Below are 22,518 nucleotides of genomic sequence, written 5' to 3'. Positions count from 1 at the left end.
GAGGCACGGGAGTGGAGGCACAAAGTAACCGATCTTACCCTAACGGAGATCCTAAGGTGCCCCGCAGTCTGCTCCAGTGGGACCTGCACGTAAAGGTCAGGAACCTGGCAGAAGATGAAGAGTAGAGCAATGAACAATGCTCAACAGTGGGAGCCCGTCGTGGGTCAGGACTCACAGAGTGGAAGTTGCCGACGGGGTGAGAGGAAATCGGAAAGATCATTTGTGCGCCGTTGTAGCCATAGGGAACCAAGGGCAACCAAGGGCAACACGTAAGCAAAAGTGGGCACCTAAACACTGACTGTCAGCGAGTACCCGAGCGGGGATCGCTGGGGAGCAAGTTCCAGTCCTGGCCAAAACTGCGTTCAGGGCACAACAGAAGCACACGTTGAAAAGACACCAACAGTGGTAGCACTCGCGTCCAAAAGACGGCGTCGATCAACTGGAGGTTTGGGATCACCCTCTGTCCCATCGGCAAAACCGCGCCCGGCATGAACTGAAGCCGGCTGGGTTCACGTGGCGGGAGAACGTTATAGGGAATCAAAGCAAACTTACCCGGATGGCATGCGGTCAGCGCCGCTAACACCTACCCCCACCGTCTGGTCAGGACAGAGCAGCTGGTAACGAAACCAGCGTCCATGTGGAGTATAAGTAGCTCCTGTCTCGCCGAGTCCGCTTGGGGGCGGAGCTTCAACAGAGGACTGCCCATGCGTCAGAGTGGAAAGCTTCAGAACAGTACAGCGAAGCCGTCAGTGATGGCAGTCGTCTGAACAAGGCGGCCATCTTGGGGGCGGAAAGTCAGCCGGTACACACCACAGGGGTTAACGGGGATGTGGAAACAGCTGGGTGAGAATTACTGAGACAGTGCCGACCATGGTACTGAGTCATTGAGGCCACATGTGTCAAGTTGGAGGCGATGTACCCATCTCTGTTCGATTCTGAACAGTGCCCGCTGTGAGATGAGAGGATGGGACTCTAAGACTAACCAGCATATGTTGTCTGCTTGATGGCCCTGCAGGGTGTAATGTTCATATAGCCTGGTATGTGTCTTGAGACACCTGATGTTACTTTTGTGCTCCATGATGCATAATTTCACTTGTCTCATGGTCATCCCAAGATAGTGTTTGTTGCAGGGGCAGGTAATGAGGTAGATGCACCTGGTACTGTTGCAGTTAGTTTGTTTGCGTAACTGCCATTTAAAAGTCTCAGTGAGCATAATCTCCATGGTAGGTCGAGTCTGGGGACAAACCGCGCAGCCCCCGCACGTTAAGAGGTGCCCAGTAACTGGAGGGAGGCCCCACAAAGTGCTCTGACTGTTGGCATTGTGTTTCTTGGGCCGTGTGTGAATCAGGGAGTCCTTAAGGTTGGCCGTTCGTTTGAACGCAAACCGGGGTGGTGGGATATTCAGACCACTGGAGTTTATGATGTGCCAGTGTTTGTTAATGGTTTTCTTGATATAGCCAGAGTTTTTCGTGAAGCAGGTGACACAGGTGATCAAATCATCAGACTCTTTGGGATTGGACACCAGAAGTACCTCTCTGGGGTTGTTAAGGGCTCGTTTGCGGGAATTATATACAAGACGAGCCGGGTAACCTCTAGCCTGCAGTTTGTGTTGTAGGATCTTTGCTTCATGGTTGAAATCGGATCTCTCTGTGCAATTTCTGCGTACCAGGAGGAACTGTCCGAATGACAGGTTGTCCCTTAGGGCTCTCGGATGGTGGCTCTCAGAGGAGGAGACTGTTCCTATCGGTACTTTTGCGGTAGAGAGTGGTCTTCAACCCGTCCGGGTTGAGACTGATACTTAGGTCAAGGAAGGGGATGGTGGAATCTGATTTGGTGCCTGTGAATTTAAGGAAGGGATTCTGCAGGTTGATCCATGTACAGAAGGACTCGCATGTAGTGCGGTCTCCTCTCCATAATATGAGAATATCGTCTATGTACCTTCGCCACAGAGTCAGGTTGTCTCTGTAGGGTTTATTAGGGGAGCTGATAACATTCTCCTCGAAGGTAGACATTTAGATACATGCCAAGCTAGGAGCGAACGTGGAACCCATCGAAGTGCCTCTAACTTGGTGGTAAAGCAGGGTACCGTACTAAAAAAAGTTTTCAGTTAGGGCTATGGTTGCGCATGCCAGTATGAAAGAAATAGGTGTGGGTGAGCACCATTCTTCCTGCAGTAGAGTAGTCTCAACAACTTCCAGGGTAGCTTGTTGGTGAATAATGCTTCGACGTCTAATGTGAGCAGGAGATCAACACCCTCTCTCCCCTCGATGTTGTCTATTAGACGGAGCACATCCCTGGTGTCTTGGAGAAAAGAAGGTATCTTCCTCACCACCGGTTGTAAGAAGGAGTTGCAGAACTTAGACAATGGCTCAAGGAGAGAGCCAATCCCTGAGACAAATGGCCTTCCAGGGACCGGACTTTGCCCAATATGGATCTTTGGAAGGGTGTAGAAATAGGGAATCACTGGCTCGGTGGTTATCAAAAAATCTGCTTCATTTTTGGTGATCCATCCGTTAGTTTCACCTTCGATGATAAGGCTAGTGATGGAAGTGACAAGCCTTTTGGTGGGGTCTGTGTTGAGAGGTCTGTAGTGGGTGGTGTTCGCCAGCTGGCGTTTGCATTCCGTGTCGTAATCACCACTGTTTTGAATCACAGTTGCCCCACCCTTGTCAGCCTGTTTGATGATGATGGAGGTATCGTTGAATAGATCCTGAATCGCTTGTCTTTCAGCTTTACTCAAATTGTTGAAGTTGTTGGCGACAGGTATGGTTTCGAGACCTTTGAGGACAGCTTTTTCAAAGGCTAGGACTTCAGGGGGGACCATGTTGTCGGTGGGAGTGAAAGTAGATGGTTTACGTAGACCTGTATCAGTACTTTCAACAGTGGGTTTGTCATGGAAGAAAGCTCATAAGCGTATCTTCCTGAAAAGTTGTTTCACTGCACACATCTCCGTGATGCAGTCAGGGATAGGTGTTGGTACAAATACTAAGCCCTTTTCAAGGACCTTGATTTCGATTGGGGCGAGTGACCTTTCAGAAAGATTAACGATCAGACTCTCCTTCCCCTGGTCGCGCTCCTCATCTCCATTGAGGGGGTTGCAGTTTGTTGGTCTTGCCACATTACACCTTTCTGCGCTCATCTTTTGTTGCGCCCTCTTCCTCTGCCCAAACCTCGGTCTAAAAAAGGAGGGTTCAGGGGATAGAATTGCAGTGGGGCCTGTGGGTAGAAGGGGTATTGCCATAGTGGCAACATCTGCGGTGGACCATGGAATTGTGGTCCATTGTTGTAGCCCTGGTTCCAATTACCCCATCGCTGATAGCGATTGTTCTTGGTGGGGAAACTTCCACTCGAGTCGCTACTAGAAGAGCCCCTGCGACTCCCAGTGTCTGAGTTCTCATCAGAAGAGTAGGTAGATCTTTTGTTGGAATATCCGTCTTTGAGGAATGGATAAACCTTTTCTTTATCGAATCTATCCACTTCTTTTTGAAGTTTGGTCATCTTTTGCTTGAGCAGGAACTCTTGACTATCAGCAATTTCTTGATTTATCTCCGCCAGTTTAGTTGTAAAGGGAGTTTTTCTGAGGGTCCCTCTGATAGTTTCTACCTTTCACCCTAGTTTTTTGGGACGAAAGGCACCTATTTTCGTTTTCCCTCTTAATGTACTTCAGATGAATGTATGTTCTTTTTCCGCAGGTTCTTATTCCGCAGGGAATCGCAATGTGGTCGTTACAACGACCCCGTTGTGATTCCGCATACCATTACTCCTCAAGTCGGAAGAACGACTTGCGGAGTGGGGGGCGCTGGATGTTGGAATAGTATAATTTACTATTCCAACTCCAGTCTGTGCGGATACTAGGGAAGGTGTTGGATTTTAAATCCAACACCTCTGCCCACAGTCCTCCCTCTCCCACCACCTGCAAGTCGTTGTTCCGACTTGCAGGGTAATGGTACGCAGAATCACAACATGGTTATAACGACCGCGTTGTGATTCCCTAAGGGGAAAAAGATTTGTGGTAAAGGATAAGTTACAGGGGTATACTCATCAAAGTCATAAGCAGTGAATAATCCCCGCCAACGTTCGGGGACCCCGGAGCATATACATATATATATATACACATATTATATACACACACACACACACACACACACACATGTACATACATATACAGGTGTATGCTCAGAAATTAAAGTTTGTAAACTTTTAAAACTATACATCTAAATATGTATGAACGTACATATATGTAACTATGCAGCCCAGAGTGAAAACTCCAACCAAAATAGGGACAAACAGCCAGAAAAGAATTGAGCAATACTTGTAGTAATAAAGAACATTTAAGACTACTTGTAATAGAGACCATAATAAATATTGTAAGAGATGGTTATCTTCTACGATTAAAGTCTCCTCCTCCTTCGATCCCTCCAAAGGGCGTTCCCACTTTGTGTCATCCCATACTAAAAGAGGAGGTGAGCAATCCTCTAATGAAAAGAGCCATAGAACATGTCCCAATTCATCAGAAGCGCCAGGGAGTGTACTCTCGATATTTTCTGGTTCACAAAAGAGGCCCTTCTATGGAGTGCAGGCCTATACTGGATCTTCGACCTCTAAACAAATACATCAGAGAAGAAAAGTTCAGGATGCTGGCTCTACATCAGATCTTTCCTCATTTACACCAAGGGGACTGGATGTGCGCCATAGATTTACAAGATTCCTACTTCCACATTCCAGTGCCACTCTGACTCAAGTCTGCACAAAGAACTTTTACGAAGTGCATGGCGGTAGTGGCGGCTTTTCTCCACAAAAAGGGAATCTTCATTTACCCTTACCTCGACGACTGGCTTCTGAAGAGTTCCACTCCATCTCTGCTTCAGTCACATCTGTCGTACAGCCTCAAGATTTTGAGCGCTCTGGGGTTAAGAGTCAATTACAAGAAATCGATTCTCAATCCAACTAAAAACATTCACTAACTCGGTTCTTCTTTGGACACCGTGGAAGGAAGCGTGTGTCCTTCGGAGGAGAGGTTTGCATCTATCAAGATGAAGTCTAGAGATCTGCTTCGATCTCTCCATCCTTCGGTCAGACAGGTGTCTTCTCTCCTAGGGTCCATGGCCTCTCGTATCTTCATAGTACCCAACGCCCGGTTACACATGTGTCTCCTTCAACAAACCCTGGAGGACCAATGGACACAGGCTTCAGGAAGCTGGGAGGATCGCATAACTCTTCCCCAGTCTTCCAAAGACTCCATCGGATAGTGGATGAAGAGGTCGCACCTGATGACAGGTGTTCCTTTCTCCAAGAGACTCCGACTCAAACCATCGTCACGGACTCCTCCCTGCGGGGCTGGGGTGCTCATATGGATCATCTTCAAGTGCAAAGCCTGTGGACGGACACTGAAAAAGGTTACCACTAAGAGCTGTTCAGTTGGCTCTCAAATCCTTCTTCCCATCTCTGAGGTCCAACTCCCTCTTGATTCAGACAGACAACACCACTACAATGTTTTATCTAAAAAAGCAGGGAGGCACCAGATCCAGAGTTCTGTCCCAGGAGGCACAAACGATTTGGAAATGGTTACTGGCCAGAATCAAGGCAGTCCATATTCCAGGTGTCTTAAACGTCGAAGCAGACTTTTTAAACAGAGACTTCATAGACGCTCACGACTGGGTGCTCAACAACGAAGTTGTTCTGGATATCTTTCAAAGATGGGGTTTTCCAGATATAGACTTGTTTGCAAACGAGACAAACGCCAAATGCCCCGTCTACGCATCCAGGTTTTGCCAATCAGGGTCAGTCGGGAATGCACTACTCATAAGCTGAACCCAGAGCCTGCTTTATGTTTTTCCCCACTGCCTCTCATTCCGGTAGTGATCTTTACAAGACCAACTCCAGGATGATACTGATCGCCCCGGAGTGGCCACGCCAGTGGTGGTACCCGGATCTTCTTCAACTTTCCGAGGTTCCACACCGGAGGTTGCCTTGCCCTACTGTCCAGGAGTCAGGGGAGAGTTTCATCCCTGCCTCCCCTCGCTGAAGTTAACAGCATGGCTCCTGAACTCTGGCAATATGGGCATTTAGACTTGCCAGCGGACTGTATGTCTATCCTGAAGGAAGCCAAAAGACCTTCTACCAGAGCTTCCTACACTTTTAAATGGAGGCGTTTCTATATATGGTGCTTGAATAATGGATATGACCCGATTAAAGGGCAGGAACAGGTTATTCTACCATATCTATTGCATCTAGCCAAGTCGGGTCTACAATTCTCTTCTATTAAGGTACACCTAGCTGCTATAACAGCGTAAAGAAAGTCTCCTACGCAAGGTTCCTTTTTTAAGATGCCTGTAGTAAAAGATTTCCTAGAACGATTAAAGAAGGCGTTTCCACCAGTGCGAGCGCCTTTTCCCCCTTGGGAGCTCAATGTAGTCCTTACCAAGGTAATGGGAGCACCATTTGAACCTATACACAAATCTTCCTTTCAGCATCTGTCTTGGAAAGTGTCTTTCTTGGTGGCAACTTCAACTCTTAGAGTTCGCGAGCTACAAGCTTTATGCTGCAAGGAACCTTACACGGGGTTTCATGCAAACAGGGTAGTTCTTAGAACTCATCCTACTTTTCTGCCGAAAGTGGTATCTGATTTCCACATCAACCAAGGAATCACTTTACCCACTTTCTTCCCTTATCCTTCAACTCCACCTGAAAGAGCCTTACATTCCTTAGACCTTAAGAGAGTGTTTAAGTTTTATATGGACAAAACCAAGGATATCAGAAAGACGGACCGATTGTTAATTATGGTCCTATCAATACTGGTTTAGCAGCCTCTAAGCGATCCATCTCAAGATGGATAGTCTCTTGTATTTCCTTGGCTTATCAGTTAGCGAATAAATCTCTTCAGGGGGAGACAAAGCGCATTCGACAAGGGGAAAGGCCTCAACCACGGCCCTACTTAGAAATATCCCCATAGCCGAGATTTGCAAAGCAGCTACATGGCGATTTGTTCATACTTTTCTCGTCATTACTGCTTAGATGCAGACACTCAGGCATATGCTCAAGTAGGTCAAGCATCTCTGTGAAATCGGTTTGGTTAGTGAATGGTAGAATCTGTTTTTAATTGTTTGTATTCCTTGTATTCCTTGTGCTACATTGCTCATCCGCGAAGTGTGGGGTATGGGCTTGCTATTCTATTCACTGCCTATGACTATTGATGAGTATCCCCTGGAAGAGAAGGATAAGTTACTTACCTGTAATCCTAATTCTCTTCCAGGGGAATACTCAAAGTCATAAGCACCCCGCACTCCTCCCCGGATGAGCAAAGTGGGTACAAGGTTTTTTCATGTTGGAATATACGCCTTTACAAAAAGAACTGACCTAACTGTCACATGTGGTGCATGCTGAGAGCAGAGGGCTCTCCGAGGTTCTTAAAGGTGAAGTGCTTAGTTTCTGGTGATTCTTAAAGGCAAGGTACCAGTTGTCTTCTCAGTCTCAGGACAGTTATTCCTATGCAGCCTATGGGCCAAACTACCTGCAATTTCCTTGTGCTGGAAAATAAAAGATCCTTGTATGAAGCCATTTGGGTGTATGGTCTCTATTACAAGTAGTCTTAAATGTTCTTTATTAGTACAAGTATTGCTGAATTCTTTTCTGGCTGTCCCTATTTTGGTTGGAGTTCTCACTTTGGGCTGCTTAGTTACATATATGTACGTTCATACATATTTAGGTGTATAGTTTTAAAAGTTTACAAACTTTAATTTCTGAGCATACACTTGTGTGTATATATATATATATATATATATACACGTGAGCAAGGGCTTTCCAGCTCGAAACGCGTTGTGTGTGGGTCTAAATTAAATAAATAATTTTGCTACCTAAAAGCTACGAGGTCTGTGTCTCCTTCCTCGCCGGAGCCGCCGAGGGTGTGTGCACTGGAAGTGGATCGAGTTTTCAGGATATATATATATAGTCATGTGATCAAGCCTCGTTTGAGGTGAAACGCGTTATGGCGGATGGCTGGTGAAACATTTGAATAAATCACCGAAAATATTGCACCTAATCTGGGCTCACTCTCGTTATTCCATTTGACTTTAGAAAGGAATGGCGTTTTGTTCATATATATATATATATCTCTCACAGCAAAACAGTTTCAGAAAAGAAACACGCCGCACACTACTCCATAGGTTGAATGTTTGGATTTATTTTCTGTAGGATCCCCACCTACGCGTTTCGGACAACAATCTGTCCCTGGTCACGGTACAAACATTAGTCCATCATTGCTTTCCACATTTTATACCTGTAGTCACCACTTGGCTATTAGGATGCATTGTGGGCACAGTAGTTTTTTGGATTACGTAATTCCAAATCATGCAAAGTGAATACCGGATCCATGCATTTTCACGACACAAATCGTGCTCATTTATTGCTATTAATTGGTGAGTGCCATGGCGCTGAGTACAGTCCTCGGACTGTGTATGTTGTGGCTAAGTATGCTCACATTTTAATGCGCCAATTTCACCTGCCTTATGAATACAGTGATGGACTGAGTGTCCAAATTGTCAATAAGGGCTAAGTGCCTATGAGTTTTCTTTGAGTCGCTACATGCCATAGATCCACAGTAATCACGATGCATGAATAAAATCATGATCATTTACTACTTGTCACATACATTGAATTCATGTTACTTGACTTAGTAAGAACAGAAGCTGTTTTGTTATACCAAAATGTCATTTTGTCTTATCACATGAGAATTTGTGGATCACAGCAATAGTTAGTCATGAAGTTTTTGTACCAGCATTAAGTCTATAAATGTACATAAAGTTCCTCATCGGCGTTTAGACCCCAAGGGCTTCTTGTTTTGAATCTGATGATTAATTTAGACTCCAGCCTTCTCAAATTAGTTACTTTATCACCACCTCTCTCATTATCGCCAATCAACGCTATTCCTGAGTATTTCATGTCTTTCCAGGTTTTTCCTGGATGTGAGTTCAGATGTTTCGCTGTCGCGTAGGTTTGGTCATTGTTCTGGATTGCTCTTGTGTGTTCAAGAATTCTATTTTTCATAGGGCAAATTGTCGAGCCGATATACCTTTTGCCGCAGAAGCATTGGATTTGATATACAACAAATTGTGAATCACAGGTGATTTTGTTCCTGATGTCAAAAATCCTGCCCCTAGGATCAATGAGTGATTTCATGTTTTGGCCAATCTTACAAGCTTTGCATGTCATGCATTTACTGAAACCCAATTGTCTCTTTTCCAACCAGCTTTGAGTTCTTGCTTGTTTGAAATGGCTGTTGACCAGAGTGTCACGGATTGATGGAGCTTTGCGATATGTTACTAGTGGGTTATCGCCGATTAGACTGCCTATGTCATTGTCTTTCTTTAACACATTCCAGTATTTGCGCAGGACTTTTCTGATGTTGTAGCTTTCTTTGGAGTATGTTAATACTAATCGTGGTTGCTCATCTCCTTCATCACATTCAATTCTACTTGTTTTTGTTATCAGTGTTTCAGCTCTGGTTTTGGCTCTTGCTTTTTGTTCTCCTTTAATGATGTCAGCATGTTTGTATCCACGCTCGGAGAATCGTTCTTTTGTCTCTTTGAATTTGTCCTCCATTTCGGCTTCTTCCGAGCAATTCCGTTTCATTCTTATAAATTCCCCATAAGGGATGCTCTTTTTTAGTGAGGTGGGATGGAAACTACTTCCATGTAATACACTATTTGTTGAGGTCGCTTTTCTATATACAGTTGTTTCTAGTCTGTTGTTTTTGACATAGACTTTGGTATCAAGAAATTCTATTTCTTCTTTCTGTATATTTGACGTGAACTGTAGTCCAACTTCATTCTCATTGAGTATTGCAATGTATTCCACCAGTTTCTGTTCTGTGATAGGACAAAATGACATTTTGGTATAACAAAACAGCTTCTGTTCTTACTAAGTCAAGTAACATGAATTCAATGTATGTGACAAGTAGTAAATGATCATGATTTTATTCATGCATCGTGATTACTGTTGATCTATGGCATGTAGCGACTCAAAGAAAACTCATAGGCACTTAGCCCTTATTGACAATTTGGACACTCAGTCCATCACTGTATTCATAAGGCAGGTGAAATTGGCGCATTAAAATGTGAGCATACTTAGCCACAACATACACAGTCCGAGGACTGTACTCAGCGCCATGGCACTCACCAATTAATCGCAATAAATGAGCACGATTTGTGTCGTGAAAATGCATGGATCCGGTATTCACTTTGCATGATTTGGAATTACGTAATCCAAAAAACTACTGTGCCCACAATGCATCCTAATAGCCAAGTGGTGACTACAGGTATAAAATGTGGAAAGCAATGATGGACTAATGTTTGTACCGTGACCAGGGACAGATTGTTGTCCGAAACGCGTAGGTGGGGATCCTACAGAAAATAAATCCAAACATTCAACCTATGGAGTAGTGTGCGGCGTGTTTCTTTTCTGAAACTGTTTTGCTGTGAGGTATCCTGCGAGGGTGTCCTAAACCTCGCCGCCGGCACCAGCTACGGAGCTCCTTTCACTATTGGGACATATATATATATATATTTTTTTTTTTTAATGGGTGATAGAGCTTTTAATTCACTATATGTTGTAACACCTACTTTGGGCGCGTCATGTGACCAAGCTCCGCCTGCGGAGCGAAACGCGTCGAGGAGAGCATTTGCTCTGCACTTGCTAAAATAAACTACCACTGCTGACACATTGGATGGTGTGATGGCGCTTTATTACAAAGTTTGATCTGTAAGAGGAGAAGAGGTCTGCGCCTACTTTGCTACCGTGTTGACAGCGGTCAGGATTGAATATATATATATATATATATATATATATATATATATATTGGTATAAGCTCCGGGGTACGTGGGCAGGGATTATTCACTGCTTATGACTATTGATGAGTATCCCCTGGAAGAGAACGTTGTTTACCCTTTCAGACAGTTGCAACTGATTTGTTTGCTATACGAGCCTGGAGAGGTCCACGATACCTTCCATTAAGCCTAGAAAGCACAAAAGCAGATTTCTTTGAATGGCTGAGGTATTGAGTGGTGTGGGAAGCACACAGTATTTTCACTTTGCAGCAGGAGATGGTGTTGTAGCTATGTCACGTCTTGTCCCTCATTTCGATCCATTCTCCAGTCGTAGTTGCGGTATGAGCTTTTCTAGATGTGTTACAGATGCATGTGACTGTGGGCGGTGTAAGTGTTCATGCACAGACACAATTCAAAACTGTTCCTGTAAACATGGGGCATTACCAGGGCCTACTTTTTGAAATTATGCATGCAATTTTAAGGCACTCAATCACAGCAGAAACATAGGTGGTCACTGGCTGAGGAATGCAGGATTGCTTGAAATGGCTTTGCAACTTTCCTAGACTGTTGTCCTTGGTGTTCGTCGGGTCAGTGGTGTTGGTAACATCCTTCATCGCAAGCACTTGTTTGTGATGCAATTGTTAACTATCTGATGATCTCAGAGGTCTTCAGGGTTTTTTTTGCCAGTTTTTGAAGGTGGCATCCCGACTACGAGCTGTGCAAGTACAATAAACAGACAATGTTATAAAAAGCGATGTCCCATAAGTATTTGCGTTTTTCCTTCTGTGGATTACCTGCCTTTTTGATATGCTGTAGGGAGGAAGTAGTATTTGTTCTGGACTCCTTTAGTCTATTCCTTAACTTTCCTACCACCCACTGTAGGAATGCAATAGGTCCTTTCTCATATCACTTATTTGTAGCATCCAAGAGCCCCATGGCTCTACTAGGCCTGGAATGTACAATAGGACATTTTTCGAAAGTCCATTGCTATTTGTCCTCAAATTCTGGGACATGTGATGCAGAATACAACTGTGCTGTGAAAGGCCCAAACCTATTAATTTGATTGAGCAAGAGGGACCATTTTTCAACAAAGCTTCTGTTTCATTTGATGAAGAATGCAGATATATGACACGAGTACCCATAATGTTTGCAAAATATAAATCTGTTATGCAAAAGTTATCACCAGTATGTTGTGCATAGCCGACAGATCCATGTATTGTTTAAAGTTGATATTACAGGATTTGCACTGTTTGAGCTAAAGTATATGGTTTAGATGGAGAGCGTGGGCTTGTTCTTATCTGAGGGATGGCTATGTTGTGTGCAGCCTGGGTCTTTTAAATCATTCATGGTCACAACTATGCTACCTAGAGGCAAAATGGGTTGGATTCTGGATTTTGGAAGATGGTTTGTTGTCTGGTGATTTGGGACACCATAAATGAATCACAATGCCACTGTAGCCCATGACATCCAATCAGTCTGGTATCAATGCCTCAATTCATCTGACATTTCTTCATATGAAAGGAACAGTTATCTTATTAAATTATGCTACTCAACACTTTGCTTTACCTAAACTATTGCGATCAGAAGTGTGTACTTAAGCATGGTATGACTGATAGTTGGTTACCCCTATGGTCCCAGGAGGCTTCAGCTTCAACTTCAACACGTACATAATAATCTATAAAAAAAAAACATAAGCCAGAATTCCTACCAAGCAGCACACAGCCAGGACAGGTCAGCAATTGGCCGCCATGGTTCCCCCACAGCACTCCCGAAACTACGGAAATGTGCATGCCAAAAATCAGGCAGCAACCTGGTAATTTGGTAAGACCCCCTGCCTCACTCAAACAAAACAACTCACCGATTTATAGGACTAAGAAACAGTGCTATAATTTGACAAGCGAAGCCAGGTCTGCATCAGAATACTCAAAAACAAGGATGAATGTGCCCAGACTAGTTAAGTTGAAGGTAAGCTATGCAAATAAATCGCACAATGCTACTAAATTTGCTCAGCTCTAGAGTAAATCTGAAGAAAAATCACCATGTTTTAAAAAATAATCATGCCGTTAAAGGATTTGCATGATTCATGGAAAGAAGGAAAAAGCCCAGTATATGGTTTTCCAAATCTACACAGTTAATGCCTTGTACAGGCTTGCTTGGATAAAACGGATTAACTGCGTAGCTGTGACAATCATTCACATTTGACAGGCTTACGTTCCAAAGCCTACACCAACAGTATTTTAATGCAAACAAGTATGAGTACGTTCCATTGCGGACATTAAACTACATGACCAAGTAAAAATTTAACATAAGGACGGTTTATGTCAATCCTATAGAATAGGTGTCTCCACAACCAGTCGATCTTGAGCTACCAGCAGCTCGCAGAAACATTCAGAGTAGTTCCCAGCCTCAAGTTCATCTTAAAGTAAGAACAGCAATAAATACGTGTTGTGTTTTTCTTTTAAAGTTAAGGAAAGGCTATGTATATTTTACATAATTATTAGGCTGCAGATAGCAAAGCCTGATAATGAGCAGTGCTTCACTAAGATTTATGACCCAGGTGGGTCACAGATGTTCTCAACTGAAGCACTGAGGTATTTAACTACTAATTAAACAAAAGTCGATCTCAACTCAATATTGGAACATGAGAACAAAATGATGTTTCAGAATGCTTTTAAATGAGAGAAAATAAAATGAATTGTTAACTTAATGTTTAAGTTAACTCGTCCTTTTAATTGTATCCCTTTCCAAAGTGTTGCATTTACAAACAGCAGGCATCTTGCTCCCAGTGGCTGGTACACACAGTGCTATATCTATAACTGAAAAATAGAGTTATTTTCTTTTAAATTAGAGAAATTTAAAGTGAAGATAAAATGTTTCTTTGAAACATTGCATCAATGTTTATCTCTACTGTAAAATTAAGCCAAGTAAGTTCTAATGTTTTATGAAGCAGGTTTCTTCACTTTACATCCCTCACATTTAAACATATGACTGTATTTTCCTGTAATGATTCTGGCACCATACAGGCCACTGGGAGTAAAATGCCTGTTTGTAAAGAAACTTTGACATGGGAGAAAATTAGAGTGACGAATTGTATGTAATGCATCTGCATCAAAACAAAGTTAACGCGTCAGTTGAATCTTCTCCCATTTCAAAGTGTCGCATTTACAAACAGCAGGCATCTTGCTTCCAGTGACTGGTAGACACTGCCATATTTATAACTGAAAAATTCTGTCAATTTACTTTTAAAAGGGAGAAATTTTAAGCGCAGTAAAATGTTCATTAGTAGGATCATTTTTCAGCACTTTAAATTTCTACCATTTAAAAACAAAAATGGTTGTACGTTTGTGTTGTATATGTAATAGTGACACATATGGTGAAAGGTATGTCCTGTGCCTCAGGTACGTACACACAACATAGGCTCTCAGTCACCCATACACATATATCCCATTTGTTCACACACACACATCCATTCATCTCCAGGACATGGCAGCCATACCATAGTACCCCAGTCACAGTATTTTGTTGAAACAAAATTATCGGGATCCATGGACATTAGGTTTAAAGGTAATAGGGTATGGGAGAGTCTGGTAAAAACGCGCAAGTTACTTGGTCTTCAGTACCCACGACGAGTTTCACATCAGAATTAGCATTACAGTAAAGTATGGAGACCCCAAATATCGAAAAACACAAATACACCACAAAATGTTACATATCAGATGGCATAGTGAGTTAAGAGCTCTTGGCAAATATCAGCATGTCACAAGTATATATTTCAGCACAGCGAAGTCTTTTATCCATCCAGTGAGGTTCATAAAGTAAGTACTAATAAACTGGTGAGTTACACCAATTATCTACAATGATGTCCATTCTATTTTCAAATTGTGACAAATGTGTACTTTATCAAGCAATAAGTGAATGCTTCAGCATTTGCTAAGATAGTGAAAACTGGCCATGTGGGCGATGCAAATCTTTCTTCCGGATAAGTCTGGGCAAAATAGTTCACTAGATAAGGAGGGCATGTGTTTCTGAGTAGCGCACTAAAGGGTATGCATGTAAAATTGCCTGGCTTCATTCAGTGATTAAAAGTGAAAACAAAATGCATATGAAAAAGCCTATCAGGAGTGATGTGAAGTATGTATCAATGGAGGCCTAGTGTGCGATGCACAAGTAAAAAATCTACATTTGAGAGTAACACAAAGAAAACAGGAAAATAATAAATGGTCCCACTGCATTAAAGACATTCTCATAGAAATACATGTCAAGTGCATTTTGTGTAAACGTGTACCTGTATGGTTGACAACTCCATGCTACGAAATCTAGCATCTGCAATATTGGTACTATAAATGTAAGGTCATGCACTCACCCTCGCCAGGTATGCACGAAGCACCGTATCTATTGACCAAGTGTCATACCTTGCTGTTTGTTCAACTTTTCCAGCTCAGTCTGGAAATACTGCAACTTCTTGTCCCGCACCTTCCGCTCAGTCTTCAGTTTCTCGAGCTCTATAGTGACCTAAAAACACGCATGACGGGGATGAAGCATATATTTTAATTAACAGACTAAAATACATACGGCACAAGCTTATGTTACATCAGACGTAACTTCGGTATGTGGAATCTAAATGTGTACCTCACTCTCAGCTGATTAATCCAGAGTGACAGCAATAACGACTAGAAAAAAGAAACCCTTCTGGAACTCTAAACAGTCTATGAAGTACAGGTGATACATGAGTCAATATATTTTTAACAACACATCATGGAAGATTTTAAGAGGGTATGAAGGTGCTTATCAGCTGGCAATTAATGGAAAAGGAAATGGCTATGAGGAGCCAGGCCCTATGCAAATGCTATTTTAGTACCAAAAGGCAGTGTGAACCTTAGTATTCCACGTTCTGATGCAAGGTTTGTAAATAGTAGAAATGAAACTGCCACAAACGTATGAAAAGGAGTTACACTTTCAGGCAGTGCTGTGAGCATTCAAGAGCAAACAATGTCAAGTACCAGAACGTTTTGAAAGGTATAAGTCTATTTAGGACTATCAATATGGCTCTCTGTTTACTAGAGTATATACTCATTGTTAATCCTAATACAATCTCGATGAAGCCCTGATTACTATTATTGTTTAAAATAAAGCACCCTCAAACTCTTATTTTGTCTGAGCGCGCCATATAAAAGGCTTTCTTTAAAAAAAAAGAAAACATTGTCAAACATATAATTGAATTATCCAATTATCTCACACACAGCTCGTAATCCACGCTAACGTAATGTTCTGACAATTTCTTAAAAGACAAGCACAAAAACAATACAGGCACTGATAAAAACGTACTCTCCGGCTAAGATGTTGAAACACAGTTAGCCAACACACTTTGAAATACTGAAACATGGGAATCTCACCTCACTAAATTTCTTCTTTCTCTTCTCAGCCAGCTTTTCTGCAGCAGTCTTTGGTATCTGCATAGAAATACTAGAAGAATGAGAGCTTAATGAAGGTGAGGGAGACTGTGTGAGTCCTAAAATATGCAACTGGGGTACAGCAGGTGGGGCTAAAGTATTAGGTGACACATGAACTGGTGTGGAGGGCTTTTCCAATTCAAGAGCAGACATGTCTGCCCCCAAAACTGGAGAACAATCTCCACATGGCAACTCTTTACGCTTCATGTATTCCGACCCTGCACCGGACACCCTGGGAGAGAGAGATGGAGAGGCAGAATGACGGGGGCTGGTTTCTACAGGCCAGGCATCATTCATATACTGCAAATCCCATGATTTATCTTTTTGCGATTCGCTAGCAGAACTGGATGAAAGAAGCTCTTTAGCTCGATCGGCGACTTCACTAGTTTCACCTACTTTAATGTCAGCTCCAATAGTTTTCTGCAGATCCTGGATACCATCAAGCTCACGGTCAGAGTGATTTGTCTGCTGTAAGCTTTCAGTAGGGATGAATGGACTTTTTGCCCCTTCAAACCCTGGGTCTACCAGGTGCTGCTCGACACAGGCTAGAGTTTGTGGCTCAGACTCTGGAGCCTTCTCTTCCTCATCACCATAAAGAAATTTGTCTTCATCTTCAACGTCAGGGAAACTTCTCAACCTTTTTTCCTGAGCATTAGTAAAATCAGTCATCATGTCCAAAACTTGTGAGAAGCCATCACTATCCTGACTAGCAACATGATGGGACTGCGACAACCCAGAAAGCGTGTTTCCGTCTTGGAGCCTTCCCCCTAAGGCTATGCTCCCAGTCTCAGATGGGGAATCCTTGTTGATCTTCTTCAGCAACCTTTCAACTATAGAAGAGAATGCATTGCTGGAACTCAGGGGGGTTGGGTCAGGGCTTGTCGGTTGAGAAACATCTGTGGATGATCCTTCAAGCTGTAATAGAAAAACAAGTTTTGTTGAGTATGCTTAAATTCAGCAAACACTTCCAAACCAACAAATGAAAAATCATAATGCAGTGCCTCAAAATTTGAAACAATGGCCCAACTATGCATATGTTTTTTAAGTAGGTAATGCAATTAATATGCCTGGTATGCTTTATTTTGTAGTGACTGGTCACTAATAACATTTCATTGACAAATTAGGAAGATTTAACATTTAGGAGTCTGAGCCCTCCCAATTACTCAACACATTTGTTGTGGGATTTGGGAGCCTCTGAATAATTACTCGCTTTTTTCATTTCTGAACAAAAGGGTAATCCCGATGTTTGTATAATATTATTTAGTGGAAGGTGCAGTCCTTAAGGGCAGTACAAGTCTTTTTTTATATTTTCTAAAACAGAATTCCACTTGAGGAATGTTAGACACTTGCAGACCAAAGCAAGAGTGACACTGTCCCATTCCTCTCTCCCTAACCAATAAGTCTATGAATGGGAAGTTCTCTTCATTCTGTCCAATTAGGCACAAGCATATGAAATCGGGAGCGCTCTCTGCACACTGGGCCAAGATACTTCCAGGGGATCCCAGAGGCTCCAAACTTTCACCTAACCTGTTCAATCTCTACATGGACCTTCTAGCATGTAATCCTCAAGATTTCGGGTGTCCCAATATCAATGCACTGGTGATCTATAGAAGTTTAACCCATCTCTGAAAAGCCCAAAGCAAATGGAAGCTGGTCTGGAACCTGAAGCTAAATGAGGGTCTGGTGCCTAGTTCCCCAGAGGTACATTAGGGTCATCAGGAACAAAATTAGGTATGGCAGGAGCAGCACCGGCACTGGTGGCTAAAGTTTCACAAAAGAAGCTATTTTTTGGTGTTGCAGGGATTCTTCACCTACACAAAACTATGCGCAGGAACAGGACCTCAGTGTATAGGGGTGTACCAGCCTACAACATTAGTACCCAAAATCGAGTAGCTATAGTGTCTCATTTGTTCTCCTCCAAATATCACGAAGCTACAAATAATTACACAACCCAGAACACAACACTCCCAACTCTCAGGAATCGCGGGAGCAAGAATTCTCTTTCCATCACTCACTCGTACTTGTCCACAATAAGAATTGGCAGTCACTGAAATAGTTCAAAATGTTTATTTTAACTATCGTGTTCTACAATACAGTATACGAGCCACTATCAGCAGCAAAATGCATAAACTCAAAACAGTTAGCATTGTTACAGTTCCAAAGAGTACAAAGGGGCGAAGTCATTATATAAAGGCAGTGGAAAAAGGACAATTAGACCTAACCACCCTCCCCTTGACTAGAAGTTTATTTATATAAAGGCAGATCTCTGGACTTTGACAGCAGACCCCATACCTTAAAGCCTGGATGCAAGGTTTACATCATAGGAGCAGCGGAGCTCTTCTTCATGGAAAGGCTTTCTCCAAATGTTTTAAAACAACACGCCTCCCGTAATATAAAATCACGAGTCTTCAGCATTGCAGCGGTGTTTAGCATGTTATGTCTAGGTGCTAGGGTCTAACCAGAACAGAACAACAAGGGGCATGGAGAAGTGTGGCTCAGGGGTTAGAGGCGGCAGACCCGGAAGCTGAGATCGGCCCTGGACCAAGGTTCAATTCCCCGCCTCGGCGGGTCTTGGGCTCAAAAATTCCACGGACTCGATAATTCTCGCTCCGGTGCCTTCTCAACTCACGGGTTCACACTCTGCGACTCTGGGCAATAGCTTGCTTAATCTCCACAATGGCCCCTCGCGGTGGGATGCCTGGCTTTCACCTTGTGTATACCCTGCCGGGGTTATCTCACAGGGGAATACCAGGACGGGTTCCCTAAGCAAGCGCCGGGAAACCCTTTGTGGGTAGCTGTGCGCTATATAAGCTCAAATACATTTACATTTACATTTACATGGTTTATCGACCTTGCACATAGTGTTCAGCAACCTGTTCTCATGTGAAAGGAACAAACATAGTCTTGCAAAAACAAAATCATGTAGTAACGTGCGCAAAAGCAGCATAATGGCAGCAAAGCTCATGCTAATTAAGCAATGTCGACAATGTCCCTAGGGGCCATATAACACCCTCCCTTTGGTAAGGTCCAACACATAGAAAAAGGACCAAAACAGAGTTCAAAAGTCAAGCAGAGTTCAAAGTGTTAGAAAAAACAAATTGGAAAAAAATCAAAAGTAAAAAAACAACAACAAAAATATATCAATATCGTTATTAGGGCTTATTGAAGGAGAGCGGTCTCCGGGATAATAAAGTTATGAAGGAGGTGATGAATCCATCAAGATGTGTGAACCGAGGAATGCAATTCCCTCCAAAAGATCATCCCAACCGTTGGTAGAAAAAAGGGATGCAATTCAATTTAGTAAGTCGAAGAAACAAACGTGCTCCTCGTAATCAGATGCATCCAAAAGCATAACTGGGCAACTTGCATGATATTCAATAAAACTTTGATGCAGGACGTTCTGCGGAGCCGCACAGACATCCCATCCAGCCAATACTCCAAGTGCTGCCGCACGCGCCATACGGCTATCCCCAGAACAAGCCTGGTCATGAGTCTCTAAGGGACCCATCAACTGATTAAAATCCGGGACTGAACACGACGTGTTGGAAAGACATATCGCTGCCGAATAGAAGGGGCATCGGCGACAGTATAACACTGGTTGCAAGCAAGTAAAGTAGGCAACGTGAAAAGTTAATCCATAACTCACGCCAAGCGTCACTAATGGCAAGCATTCAAAAACCTGTTGAATGCGATCACGGTACAGCTGCATTCGGCCTGGTCTGTGCATTACTAAAAGATGAGCAGCCATTGCGCAGCAAGAACGGAAGCAGGATTCCATCACCTAATGCCAACACACTGGTAGCATGAAAAAAGGAAGTCTGCACTACTGATTTACAGCCTGCACTCGGATCTGAGGGAGGAGACATACAACTACAAGTCCAACTGCTCCATTTCCAATGAATCACAAGTGTCTGGCATGGAGCCCATTACCACGGGAAGAAACAGCTAGGAAAAAATCCTAAGGGCAGTCAAAGATTTTGAAAGCATTACATTTACACTGAGTGGGCTTGTTTTTCTCTAAAATCAGGATTAGCAGAGATGCAGATGTTGTGTTCTTTTGGGTGCAGTGTAACTCTGGCATTATGGGTATCGCACCAGTAAGTCTCCTGCTTCCGAGTTCCTCACAAGATAGTTCAGATTCAGTATGTAACTTTCAAACCCCAACATCTACCTGTACCCTTGGCATTTGGAGGGGGTTTATTTATTTATTTGAAAGTTTTATAGGAGCAGATGTAGTGCTCAATCAGTGGGACGGCTAGCCTCTTGCACCTTTTAGGTTTTAATAGATATTTATTGGCATTTCTAACATTTTAGAGTACAATAGTTTATTTCTTCCCAGTCCCAATAACCTCTTCCCTTACCTCCTGGCGGTGATTGTTTGATTAGTTTACGTGCCAGTCTTAGCCACCCATGGGTTTCTATGTAGAGTCCTATTAGAGGCTCACAAACAAGGATCTTCATTTGCAATTTGCAAAACCCTGATAAACCTTGGATATCTGCTCTAAAATACCGCAGCAAGAGCCACCAAATGGATGTGAAAAAATATTTGGTTCCTCACAGGAGCAGGGAGATGTTTTAAAAACCCAAGTCATGCCGCACTTTGTTGTGGTACAGGCTCCACTTTGCAAGTACAAGACTTCTACATTTAGTTACAACAGCATGATCATCAATAGAGTCAACATGTCATTTTTCCCACTTCCATCGCAAGCATTCACCCCAACAACATTCAGTAAAAAATCTTTGGGATTTTAATCTCTATTATGAGCTCGATAGCTTGGAGCACTCCTCCTCAATCTCACGACACATATGCCAGCGTCCCCTTAGATCCATAAGTCTGTCAACAATGCTAGGCTAGGCCACAGAAGCAGCTCCTCATGCCCATCTTAACTCATCAGCATGTCCACAGATGCTCATCTCGGCCAACATTGCTTGGCTCCCGGTATGATCATTGATGTGTAGGAGTTCAGGTGTCCAGCGCCGCCACAGCAGAATATTTTCTGCTGGCTCATAGCCCGCATTATCCCTTTCTATGTGTTTCGATATAGAAAGATACTGAATCACCATCTTCTAACCACTGAACGAAGCCTCCTCGTGCTTGTACCCCACCTTGTCCCGTAAGCTGGTGTGCACACACCAGCTGGTGGACCCCCCAGCCTGAGGAGCAACAGCTCAAATGCAAACAGTGATCAGCAAATTTGTTCTGATTTGGGGAAGGGGTCTCACTAAACAATCTAGAAGCTACCTCACACCCAGTATGACAACTTCTTGTCCATCGCACATTTTTGGAGGGAGGTTCTACAAAACCTGAAAGTGGCAACAGGATGGAAAATCACAAGCACGCTTGAGATACTACTGGACTTGATCTCAACATCTGCAGACGTGGGTCCCTTGCTCACTGTGCCACTGGATTCAAGCTAGCCTAGCTGAGGAAGGGTGACATACCCTGAAACCGGTCCCAGGATGCTTGTTTCCGGTCCAGGGAGGACCTGGCCTGGCGGTTAGGTCTGGACAGTTCCAATGGGGCACAGGGTCAAGACTGATTTGCATATGGCTGGGTCCAAACTGGGGTGGCGTAGTGGGCAACAGAACAATGGATTTAACCCAGATCTTTTGACTGGGGGAGAAGGTTTGCATTGTCAGCATTCCGCCCATCATTTGCTTGCTGTCACACATTGATGAAATACAGCATGAAAAGAAACCAAGGGCCTAACAATGGAAAAAAAATAGAAATACTGTTACACCCAAGCCTTGGTCTTGGGGTCCCCCCTGGGACCCTGCCAAGGCTTAAAAGCATTTTAAATACATAAATACAATTGTGAATTTGCAATCTCTGCGAATTTGCAGGGTAAAAAAATAAAATGTGAAGGCTCCCGTGCTTGTTTTAAATAACCCCTGGGTGGGCCAGGTCCCGGGGGCACACTAGAGCTTATGCAAGCTCCTGGAACCACTACCTCCCCAGGGCACTTATCTTTATGTATGTTGGGGGTCGCACACGGCACCATCAGCGCTCTGGGGACCGCCACCACCCAGGGGCATATGTTTACAAAGTAATGCAGGGCTAAACATAAAATTAATGCGGGGGCCTGCCACCTCCCCGGAGCTAAGCGTCAAATTAATAAGGGGCAGCCCCGGTGACCACCACCTCCCTGGGGATAAGTACTGCAATGGCACCTCTCATTGATGCATAGATGGCCCTGGTGACTATCACTCCCAAGGGCTGGCTCCTACTATGTCCGGAGGTGCCCATC

The 22,518-nt window shown here is 43.4% G+C and overlaps 1 protein-coding gene across 1 annotated transcript in view; it reads right to left on the bottom strand.

The window, feature by feature from the left end:
- Window positions 1–22,518, bottom strand: part of LOC147706835 (uncharacterized) — a 392,919-nt gene that overhangs the window by 114,363 nt on the left and 256,038 nt on the right. Inside the window, exons 4-5 of the mRNA XM_086925976.1 lie at window positions 16,214–17,185; window positions 15,233–15,332 (exon numbers count right to left, since the gene is read on the bottom strand). Coding sequence (XP_086782102.1) covers window positions 15,233–15,332; window positions 16,214–17,185 — 1,072 coding nt within the window. The remainder of the gene's footprint in view (window positions 1–15,232; window positions 15,333–16,213; window positions 17,186–22,518) is intronic.

This window comes from Lissotriton vulgaris, chromosome 6 (genome assembly GCF_964263255.1).
Source record: "Lissotriton vulgaris chromosome 6, aLisVul1.2, whole genome shotgun sequence".
Taxonomy (NCBI): Eukaryota; Metazoa; Chordata; class Amphibia; order Caudata; family Salamandridae; genus Lissotriton; species Lissotriton vulgaris.
This window is presented reverse-complemented; position numbering and strand designations above follow the sequence as displayed.